At 48.4% G+C, this 11,619-nt stretch overlaps 1 protein-coding gene across 1 annotated transcript in view; it reads left to right on the plus strand.

The window, feature by feature from the left end:
- Positions 1–7,380, plus strand: part of LOC145357229 (galectin-4-like) — a 31,877-nt gene extending 24,497 nt beyond the window's left edge. The window contains exons 8-12 of the mRNA XM_080210386.1: positions 392–430; positions 530–568; positions 3,956–4,044; positions 4,744–4,912; positions 6,452–7,380. Of these exons, the coding sequence (XP_080066512.1) occupies positions 392–430; positions 530–568; positions 3,956–4,044; positions 4,744–4,912; positions 6,452–6,598 (483 nt within the window). The 3' untranslated portion in view covers positions 6,599–7,380. The remainder of the gene's footprint in view (positions 1–391; positions 431–529; positions 569–3,955; positions 4,045–4,743; positions 4,913–6,451) is intronic.
- Positions 7,381–11,619: the final 4,239 nt, after the last annotated feature.

Consider the following 11,619-nt stretch of genomic DNA (forward strand, 5'->3'; position numbering starts at 1 on the left):
TTCCCACCTCCCCGCTACTCAACCTCGTTCAAGACATTCCTTAAAGACTACGTCTTTGACCCAGATTTTGGGTTACCTGATCGACTATCTCTTTGTGATTTAGTGTCACAGGAGATGATTTGTGACACTATGGGTGCGGATTAGGTTGATTGGCCATGTTAAATTGCCCCTTAGTGTCAGGGGAATTGGCAGGGTAAATGTGTAGCGTTACGGGGATAGAGCCTGGGTGGGATTGTTGTCGGTGCAGACTCGATGGGCTGAATGGCCTCCTTCTGCACTGTAAGGATTCAGTGATTCTATAGCTTGTTTTCCACTGATCAATCCCCATCTCAGTGGCATCAACAATCGTTCTCTCCATTTGAAGCCTCACTAATGGTCTCTTTGGTTCCAGGCTGGTTCCATGTCTGCCCAACCTGCCTTTGCCAATCCGGTGAGTTTTGACCTCTGGTCAGTTGACATTTCAGCTGTTGGAATTTTGAATTGCTTTGTCAATTTCTCGCTGTGACAAACTCTCTCTCTTTAACTCTAGGCGGCCTCCATGTTTGCTCCACCTGCCTTTGTTAATTTGGTAAGTTTCGATCGGTTGCTAATGGCTACAGACCGACTGAATCACCGCATGGCCTTTCCCAGTCTCTCTGATCTGTCGCAATGCTTGTCCATCATCCGGTATTAGATAAGCAGCAAATTCCTTCAATTAAATATCGAGCCCCTGTCACCAATTCCATTTCCCGGCCACTGATTTCACCTCAACCCCACCCCCTGTTAGCCCACCAGTGAGTTTCTGACCCCATGTCCTCTACACCTCCACCTGCACAATCCAACCTGCTTCTAACACCCTCATCCACACCTTTGTAACCTCCAGCTACAACTATGTCAAAGCTTTCCTTATAAGACCATAAGACATAGGAGCAGAACTAGGCCATTCGGCCCATCGAGTTTGCTGCGCCATTCAATCATGGCTGATATTTTTCTCATCTCCATTCTCCTGCCTTTTCTGCATAACCCCTGATCCCCTTATCAATCACGAGCCTATCTATCTGTGTCTTAGAGACCCCCAGTGACCTGGCCTCCACAGCCTTCTCTCCTTGTCTGTCTCTTCTGTATCCTCCCCTGTCTGGAAACTTGTGGGCAAGACCTAAAATTGATGCCAGGCTGTCTGTACTGAGATGAGAAACCAGGTGATGCCCAATCCTGCTGGTGCCACTTACCCTGACCACATGCCCATTCCCACAGGCACTGACTAAGAGCTGGGGAGGTGGGAGGGGGGGGGGTGGGAGAAACTTACTGACATTTAATTGTGTCTCCCCCACCCTGCGGCACAGAGCCTGCTTCTGGCTTCTGGGATCTTGCTGTGTTGCAAGTTGACTCCTGTATTCACGTGTGTGATAACTTCAGGACTCATTCGCTGGTTTTGTGTGATAAGCTGACACAGTGGGAGTTGCGAAACCATTTTTTAAAATGGTTTGTGTGTTCTTTCCGTTGTAAGTATTTGGAATATTGTTGGGTTTAAGTGTGAGAGTCACAGGGAAACTAATGAATGAACTGACTGAATAAAGTAAATGCCTTGGACCAACTGGCTATCCCGCTAGAAAGAATTGATCAACACTTTTGTGTGAAATCTTGGACTTTGTTAGAATCTGTCTGAGCTGTGTTTCCTTCCACTGTTCCCTGAGCTTTGTTACTGTGGCAGCTGGATCGAGGACCAGAGTTGAGTGTAAACTATAATGGCAAAATCATCAGTAACGCGAATTATCAGGATCTCAGATCCCAACCTCCCCCCTCCACATCCCCACTGAGACTTATCTAATTGTGGTCAAGGTCTCCCTCCACCATCCCAGCACTGATCTCAAGAGTAATAAATATTAAAATCATTATCTGGGATTAAGAATCTGCTGATGAACCATGGAACCATTGTCAGTTGTCAGAAAATCCCATCTGATTGACCAGGAAGTTGCCTGGTATGGAGGGGAGGTCCTATGAGGAGAGACTGAGGGATTTGAGGTTGTTTTCATTAGAAAGAAGGCGGCTGCGAGGGGACCTTATTGAAACATATAAGATGATCAGAGGTTTGGATAGGGTGGACAGTGATAGCCTTTTTCCTCGGACGGAGAAAGCTAGCACGAGGGGGCATAGCTTTAAATTAAGGGGGGGTAGTTATAGGACGGATGTCAGGGGTAGGTTCTTTACCCAGAGGGTGGTGAGGGATTGGAATGCCCTGCCTGCTGCAGTTGTGGATGCGCCTAGTTTGGGGGCGTTTAAGAGATCCGTGGATAGGTTTATGGACGAAAAGGGATTGGTTTAGGTTAGAGGGTCATTGTTTTTTAACTGGTCGACGCAACATCGTGGGCCTAAGGGCCTGTTCTGCGCTGTAATGTTCTATGTTCTAATGAGTATAGAAATAGGAATTTGGGGAGTGGCTCAGTGGGATTATCGCTAGACCGTTAATTCAGACACTCAGCTAATGTTCTGGGGACCCGGGTTCGAATCCCACCACGGCAGATGGTGGAATGTGAATTCACTGAAATAACCTGGAATTAAGAATCTACTGATGACCATGAAACCATCGTCGGGAAAAAAACCCATCCGGTTCACTAATGTCCTTTAGGGAAGGAAATCTGCCGTCCTTACCCGGTCTGGCCCACGTGTGATCCAGAGCCACAGCAATGTGGTTGACTCTCAACTGCCCTCCAAGGGCAAGTAGGGATGGGCAATAAATGCTGGTCAGTCAGCGATGCCCATGTCCCATGAATGAATTTTTAAAAATTGGAAAATCATGTTGTGTAAGACTTTGGTTAGGCTGCATTTGGGGTACGGTGTACAATTCTGATCAATGTATTACTGGAAGGATGTTGAAATTGCCACCTGAATTATGAGGCAAACGCTCTGGATGCCTTTGTGGAGGAATGAGATAAAGGAATTGAAGAAACGCTGTAGTGGTGAGATGGTGCAGAGAGTGGGAGCAGTCTCATGTGAAGCATAAATATTGACCTGTCCACATAACCAGTTTCTCTGCCAGATTCCTTACAGTGAATTGTTTGAACTTGCAAATCCCTTTCCCACTTTCTCCAGGAGAGGGAGCCAGCACTCTTGTTTAAGTTTAATGTTTAATTATTAGTGGCGCAAGTAAAGCTTACATTAACACTGCAATGAAATTACTGTGAAAATCCTAGTCGCCACACTCTGGCACCTGTTCGGGTACACTGAGGGAGAATTTAGCACGGCCAACGTATCTAACTGGCATGCCTTTCAGACTGTGGGAGGAAACCAGAGCACCCGGAGGAAACCCACGCAGATATGGGGAGAATGTGCAAACTCCACACAGGCTGTCACTCAGGAATCGAACCTGGGTCCCTGGCACTGTGAGGCAGCAGTGTTAACCACTGTGCTGCCCACACAATTACATATTAATGCAGACTATAAAAGTTTAAAGTTTATTTATGAGTCACAAGTAAGGCTTACATTAACACTGCAATGAAGTTACTGTGAAATTCCCCTAGTCGCCACATTCTGGCTGCTGTTCGGGTCAATGCACCCTAACCAGCGCGTCTTTCAGACTGTGGGAGGAAACCGGAGCACCCGGACGAAACCCACGCAGACATGGGGAGAATGTGCAAACTCCACACAGACAGTGACCCAAGCCGAGAATTGACTTGGGTGATTCAAGTGCTAACCACCGTGCCGTCCACATAACGTATTAATACAGACGATAAATTGACAGTCACGTTCAAAGTATTGATTCTGATACTCAGGCTGGAATTTTACTGGCACGCCTGTCCCAATTCCAGGGCATTGGCTTCGGCTGGGATTGTACGAATCTCGGGGTGGTGGCGGGGGGGGGCGACGTACCGGTAAAATTCTGCCCTAAGTTTCTGTAACGTTTCTTCAGATTTGGAGTTTGGAGACCGTATGAACAATCAATATTGTTTCTAATTTTCCAAACTCTGTTTTCTTGCAGCAAGTCCCGTACAAGGCTCCGATTCCCGGAGGACTCTATGTCTCGCGAACTATTGTCATTCAGGGGACCGTCAAACCCAATTGTGACAAGTAGGTGCTCTCTGCCTTTCTCAGTTTAATCCGGCTGGGGGGGGCCCCCCTAATCGGTGGTCAGTGTGGGAATGCTGAGGCTGGCTGCATGAGTTAGATGTTTCCGTCTCATGAATAGGGAGGGAATAGAGGGATACGGACCGAGTTAAGGCGGAAGGTGGTTGTTTTAGTTGAGTTAGGGCATCCTGATCGGTACAGGCTTGGAGGGCCGAAGGGCCTGTTCCTGTGCCGTACTTTGTGAGATGTCTCACAGCACCAGGTTAAAGTTCAACAGGTTTACTTGGAATCACGGAGGTTTCGGAGCGCCGCTCCTTCATCAGGTGAGTGCTCCGAAAGCTCGTGATTCCCAATAAACCTGTTGAACTTTAACCTGTGCCCATCCCAGTCCAACGCTGGCATCTCCCCATCACGGGTACTTTGCTTTGTTCCCTTTATTATCCCAGGGTTTGGTTTTACAGAGGGTGCTTTGGAGTTGGTTCTCAGGCTCTGTGCAGGCTCCATCCCCAGATTGGATTGGAACCTGGATTGCTTGCGGAAGTGATAAATCGCCTTGTTGTAGGGGAGGGAGGTGATGGTGGTGTGAGCGGAAATGAGCTCCAATCCATGAATTAAAGAGCAGTGACGTTGTCAGATGGCCTCTGCCGGGTTGTGCGATGGAAAATCCTGCGCTGACGCTCCGTGTTTTCACCCTCTCTCCAGCTTTTCCATTAACCTGAAGCCAAGTGACTCCCTGGACATCGCGTTACACATCAGTCCGCGATTCCGCATTGAGAACGCCATTGTCCGAAACAACCGCACGCAGAATTCCTGGGGCACCGAGGAAAGGGCTTTGAACGGAAACCCATTTTCCCCTGGACAGCCATTCGAGGTGAGCGTCGTTCCGGGGTGTCCCGGAATGTGTTTGCAGCGGATTTACAGGAGAGAGCAAGCACAACTCACACCCATCACTAGTTAACAGCTCACAGCGCACACCCGTCATTAGTTACCAGCTCACAGCGCACACCCGTCATTAGTTACCAGCTCACAGCGCACACCCGTCATTAGTTACCAGCTCACAGCGCACACCCGTCACTAGTTACCAGCTCACAGCGCACACCCGTCACTAGTTAACAGCTCACAGCGCACACCCGTTACTAGTTACCAGCTCACAGTGCACACCCGTCACTAGTTAACAGCTCACAGCGCACACCCGTCACTAGTTAACAGCTCACAGCGCACACCCGTCACTAGTTACCAGCTCACAGTGCACACCCGTCACTAGTTAACAGCTCACAGCGCACACCCGTCACTAGTTACCAGCTCACAGCGCACACCCGTCACTAGTTAACAGCTCACAGCGCACACCCGTCACTAGTTAACAGCTCACAGCACAGACTCATAACTAGTTAACAGCTCAGAGCGCTGACCCATCTCTAGTTAACAGCTCACAGCACAACACCGGTCACTAGTTAACAGCTCACAGCACAGACTCATAACTAGTTAACAGCTCACAGCGCACACCCGTCACTAGTTAACAGCTCACAGCGCTGACCCGTTACTAGTTAACAGCTCACAGCACAGACTGATAACTAGTTAACAGCTCACAGCACACACCTGCCTTTAGTTAACAGCTCAGATAATCACAATAACCAATTTTACCTCCTACATTCTGTGAATGAACAAAACTCTATCATCCTCGCTCTAACACCTGACCCAGCAGGAGTTGCCATTGCACCCACCCTCCCAGTCAGCACAAATATTTTCTATCTACCTTACATAAGAAATCTCTCAGTTCTCGGTTCTGTTTAGGTTTTGGAAAACTCGAAGAATCAGCCCCGAAGCTTCGAAGCTCCAGAATTCTCCACGAGTTTGTGTAATCCGCCTCGCAATGTAGATGTCATCGTCTACAAATATAAACGTGCCACCCCGACATTAGAAGTTGCTGATTAGAGCTTGCACGGTGGTTAGTGCTGCTATCTCACAGCGACAGGGGCCTGGGTTCGATTCCGGCCTCAGGTCACTGCCTGTGCGGAGTTTGCACATTCTCCCCGTGCCTGCGTGGGTTTCCTCCGGGTGCTCCGGTTTCCTCCCACAGTCCAAGGATGTGCGAGTTGGGTGGATTGGCCATGCTAAATTACCTCTTAGTGTCAGAGGGGACTGACTAGGGTAAATGCATGGGGTTACGGGGATAGGGGCTGGGTGGGATTGTGGTCAGTCGATGGGCTGAATGGCCTCCTTCTGCACTGTAGAGATTCTACGATTCTCTCCCGGCGGGGGAGAGGAGCAGGAGCCCGGGTTGCACGTTCTTTGTAGCGTGCTTGTTCTTGGCTCTGTCCCAGGGTGCTGGTTGGTGGTGAACGGGACTGAATCTTACTGGTCGCTCATCTGACCCTCCACTGGTGTCTTCCTTCCTTCCCCCACCCAACAGATGTCCATTCTGTGTGATGCCTCCTGCTTCCGGGCGTCGGTGAACGGACGTCACGCCTTTGACTTTAATCATCGTTACCAGCCAACGCAGCAGATCAATGAGCTGCAAATTGACGGGGACTTGACCCTCTCCGACGTTCGCATCTAAACCTCAGCGTCAGGAACCCCGCCGGCTGCCGGGTCACACTGGCTCCTGCAGGTGTTGGGTGGGTCGGAGGGGAGGGGTGGGTGGTTGCATGCGGGGGACTGGGCTCGTGTTGAAGGGAGAATGCAGCATTCAATCCCAGTGAGATTCGGACCATCCGGAACGTGGTTGGCACTGCTGCCTCACAGCACCAGGGACCTGGGTTCTGTGCGGGGGCTGCACATCCTCCCCGTGTCTGTCTGGGTTTCCTCCCGCAGTCTGAAAGACGTGCTGGTTAGGTGCAATTGGCCGTGCTAAATTCTCCCTCGGTGTACCCAAACAGGCGACTAGGGGATTTTCACAGTAACTTCATTGCAGTGTGAATGTAAGCCTACTTATGACATTAATCAATAAATAAATAAAGTGGGAAATTTGATTTGGTTTATAATTGTTGCATTAATTAGTATACAGTGAAAAGTATTCTTTCTTGCGCACTATACCATTCAGAGAGAGGGGGCAGAATGTAGTGTTACAAGTTGGGAAAGGATTTCACTCTGTGTGTTACATGTGCTGAAAGTTTTTATGTTTGAATTGTTTCTGAGCACTTGCGCCTCTGAGATGTTGTTAATGTCCCACAAGAAACAAAATGGAAAACTAAGTACCATTTTCTAAAATGCAGCTGCTGTGTCCTTGGTGCGAAATTTCTGTTTACAAGTGAGTGAAGGTTGTGCGGAGATGCGAGCGTTGGACTGGGATGGGTGCAGTAAGGAGTCTCTCAACACCAGCTTAAAGTCCGACAGGTTTATTTGGAGTCATGGGCTTCCAGAGCGCTGCCCCTTCATCGGGTGAATGGTGAAATTTGATGAAGGAACAGCGCTCTGAAAGCTCGTGATTCCAAACAAACCTGCCAGACTTTAACCTGGTGTTGTGAGACTTCTGAGTGAGTGAAGGCAATGCTTTTTTTCCAACAGTGAATTTGTTGCATATTTCGAGGCTGGACATTGATTAGCTTTCTGAAAAGATTGGGACAAAACAAATGTTAAATTAGTCCCTTTCATAAGAACGTAAGAAATAGGAGCAGGAGTAGGCCATCTAGCCCTTCGAGCCTGCCCCGCCATTCAATAAGATCATGGCTGATCTGAAGTGGATCAGTTCCACTTTCCCGCTTTCTCCCCATAACCCTTAATTCCCTTGTCTGTCAAAAACCTATCCACCCGTGTCCTAAATATATTTAGCGAGGCAGCCTCCACCACTTCAACGGGCAGAGAATTCCAGAGATTCACCACCCTTTGAGTGAAGAAGTTCCTCCTCAACTCTGATCTAAACTGCGCCCCCCCCACCTTATCTTGAGGCTGTGCTCTCTAGTCCTTGAGTTTACTAGTCCGCTGAGTCTACTTTCACCCATATCATTGGTGTTATTATGCGATTGAATGGTGCAGATCGAAGTATCTGCATTCTCCGTCCAATGGCTTTGGCTGCATTTCTGAGATTTTTACAACTCTATGCGAGACACATCATCCCTGTCTATCCCTTGACTATGTCATACGTTACAAATTCTGTGTTCCAGAGGGGCATTCTTTTTTAAATAGAAATGAATATTTCTTCCGCTGCCAGTAACTCCAGGCTGTGTGTGATTAGTCTGATTTATCACTGCTTTGTATCACGCCAATAAATCTTTCACAAAACGGCCGACATGAGTTGTGTTTTTCTGCATTTTAACTGATTATCTTTTCACAGCGAACAGCGGCATCTGTGTGTCTGTCTACAAGAGAGCCCCCGGGGTGAAATTTTCCAGTCTTGGGGGCGTGTGCGGCTGGAAACTCCCACCCAAGGTCAGCAGACCTTCTGCATGTTTCACCCGCCTGCTCCGATTCCCGTGGCAGGCGGGACAGGAAAATTCTGCCCCAGACTACACCAATCTAATAGGTAGTAATGCAATGAACAATTTTCATTTCTTTTTGGTTCTGCTGATTTAATGCCTGGTGTTATGATAAGAACCTCACTTCTTCAGAGACAGGAGAGAGCTTTTTTAACTGGATGGACCCCTCTGCCTTTTTTTTAACTCCCCGTGAGCCCTGCCCTCTTAGCTTTCTCAATCCCTCTTCTTCCCAGAGACCTGTCTCATACACCATATGGGACGGTACGGTGGCACATTGGTTAGCACTGCTGCCTCACAGCGCCAGGGACCTGGGTTTGATTTCCAACTTGGGTCACTGTCTGTGTGGAGTTTGCATGTTCTCCCCATGTCTGCATGGGATTCCTCCGGGTGCTCCGGTTTCCTCCCACAGTCCAAAGATGTGTGGCTTGGGTGCATTGGCTGTGCTAAATTGCCCTTTAGTGTCCAGTAAGAGAGATTAGCAAGGTAAATATATGGAGTTATGGGGATAGGAGTTGGGTGGGATTGTTGCTGGTGCAGACCCGATGGGCTGAATGGCCTCTTTCTGCACTGTAGGGTTTCTATGCTTCTATATCAGTGGCCATTGACATAACTTTGTTATGACAGGGATACACATTCCTACCTACCCCTGATGATGAATTCCTATCTTGGACATTCTCAACACCAAACATCCACTTTATCCATCTTCTACAGTCTATTGATAGAATCCTGACAGTACAGAAGGAGGCTGTTCAGCCCATTGAGCCTGTACTGACAATCTCACTCCAGGCCCTATCCCTATAACCCCACTATTTACTCTGCTAATCCCCCTAACCTGCACATCTTGGGACATTAGGGGACAATTTAGCCAGTCCACCTAGCCTGCACATCTTTGGACTGTTAATGCCCAACTGTCGAATTCTCCCTTTAATCCTAATATTTTGTTGATTCATGGGGATGTGGGTGTCCTGGCTAGGCCAGCATTTACTGTCCATCCTAAAGGCCATTGAGCTGAGTGGCTTACAAGGCCATTTGCGAGAGCATTTTAAGAGTTAAAACACATTACTGTGGGTCTGGAGTCACATGTAGGCTAGGTAAGATTTCCTCCCCTAAAGAATGTTGGTAAACAGAAGCAGCTAGGATTTTACTACAATTGGCAATGATTTTGTGATTTTTATTAGATTCAAATTTTGCCATTTGTTATGACAGATCTCTCGATTACCTGTCCACTGACAGTGCCACTGTACCACAATCTCTGTACCTCACTGATGACCCTCACGGCTTAACACAGTTCCTTCTGATCCTTGCCTTGGTTCCCATGTCTCTCTTATCCACGGATTTGGACGGACAGCTGCCTTGCCCCTTCCCAACTTCCTGCTTCTCCTTCCCAGTTGCTGCCCTGACAGCTGATACTTCTCTGGAGTCGAGACTAAACAGAATAAAACTACCAGTAATAAGAATCACTTACAGACGATAAGAAGTGGGCAAAGTTCATTCTAGAAGATGATACATGGCGGGGGGGGGGGGGTATAATTTTCCCTGTCCTGTCTGCTGCAGGAACCTTGGTGGGTGGGATACAGACTACACAAAGGTATGTTGATCTCGGGCAGGATTTTCCGATCTTGGGGCGAGTGCGACCAGAAAATCCCGCCCCTGGGGGGGGGGCGAAGTGTGGATTAAGGAGAAGTTATAAGCGCTGGAATTTTCTGGCTGTCCGCATCCTGCCACATCTGCAAGTGAGGGCGGACAATTTGGCCCTCGGTCAAACCTCAGTCCACTGCAACAGGACAACAAAATCCTGCTGGTGTGAACGGCTGCAATTCTGCCCCTTATCACTTTTATAAACATTCATTCATCACTGGCTAAGCCAGCACTTACTGCCCATCCCCAATTGCCATTGAGGTGGTGTTGGAGAACTGCCATCTTGAACCACTGCAGTGCCCTGATGTGTAGGTACACCCACCGTGCTGTCAGGGAGGGAGTTTCAGGATTCTGATCCAGCAACACTGGTCTACGGATTCAGAAAGTTCCCTATGGTAGGGGAGTCCAGAAATAGGGGTCATAGTTTGAGGATAAGGGGTAAACCTTTTAGAACTGAGCTGAGGAGAAATTTCTTCACCCAGAGGGAGGTGAATGTGTGGAATTCAGTCCCACTGAATGTAGTTGAGGCCAACACGTTATCTGGATTCAAGAAGAAATTAGATATTGCTCTTGGGGGCTAAAGGGATATAGGGGGACGGGGGAATCAGGATATTGAATTTGATGATCAGCCATGATCAAGGTGAACGGTGCAGCAGGCTCAAAGGGCCAAATGGCCTACTCCTGCTTCCAGTTTCTCTGTTTCTATCCAGGCCAGTACAGAGTATTCTATCACACTCCGGACTTGTGCCTCCTGGAAGATGGACAGACTTTGGGGAGTCAGGAGGTGAGATACTCACCACAGGATTCCTAGCCTCTAACCTGCTGTTACAGCTACAGAGTTTAAATGGCCAGTCCAGTTCAGTTTCTGGTCAACCCTGTCTCCCAGGACATTGATGGTGGGGGACCTCAGCGATGGTAATGCCATTGATTGTCAAGGGGTGATGGTTAAGTTCTCTCTTGTTGGAGGTGGTCACTACATGGCTCTTGTGGTGCACGAAGGTTACTTCTGTAGTTACTGTTGCGTTATAGGAAATACAACAGCTATTTTGTGCACAGCAAGATCCCACAAAGAGCAATTAGATATTGACCAAATAATCGCTCTCGGTGATTTTGGCTGTGATCATACAGTCCCTACAGAGCAGAAGGAGGCCATTCAGCCCATCAAGTCTGGACCGACCACAATCTCACCCAGGCCCTATTCCTATAACATATCTTTAACCTAGCTAATGCCCCCTGCCACTTGGGGGTAATTTACCCTGGCCAATCAGCCTAACCCACACATCTTTGGACTGTGAGGGGAAACCGGAACACCTGGAAGAAACCCATGTAGACACGGGGCGAATGTGCAAACTCCAGGCCGACAGTGACTCGAGACTGGAATTGAACCCGGGTCCCTGAGGCAGCAATGTTAACCACTGTGCCGGCCAAAAAGATTTAAGCGTTCATCAGGAAACTGGGGAAGAACTGGCCTAACCTCTGTTGGAATAGTGAGATGGGATCTTTCACATCCACCCGATCTTTTAAAAAG

Source organism: Carcharhinus amblyrhynchos, chromosome 23, assembly GCF_965287045.1.
Source record: "Carcharhinus amblyrhynchos chromosome 23, sCarAmb.v2.hapA, whole genome shotgun sequence".
Taxonomy (NCBI): Eukaryota; Metazoa; Chordata; class Chondrichthyes; order Carcharhiniformes; family Carcharhinidae; genus Carcharhinus; species Carcharhinus amblyrhynchos.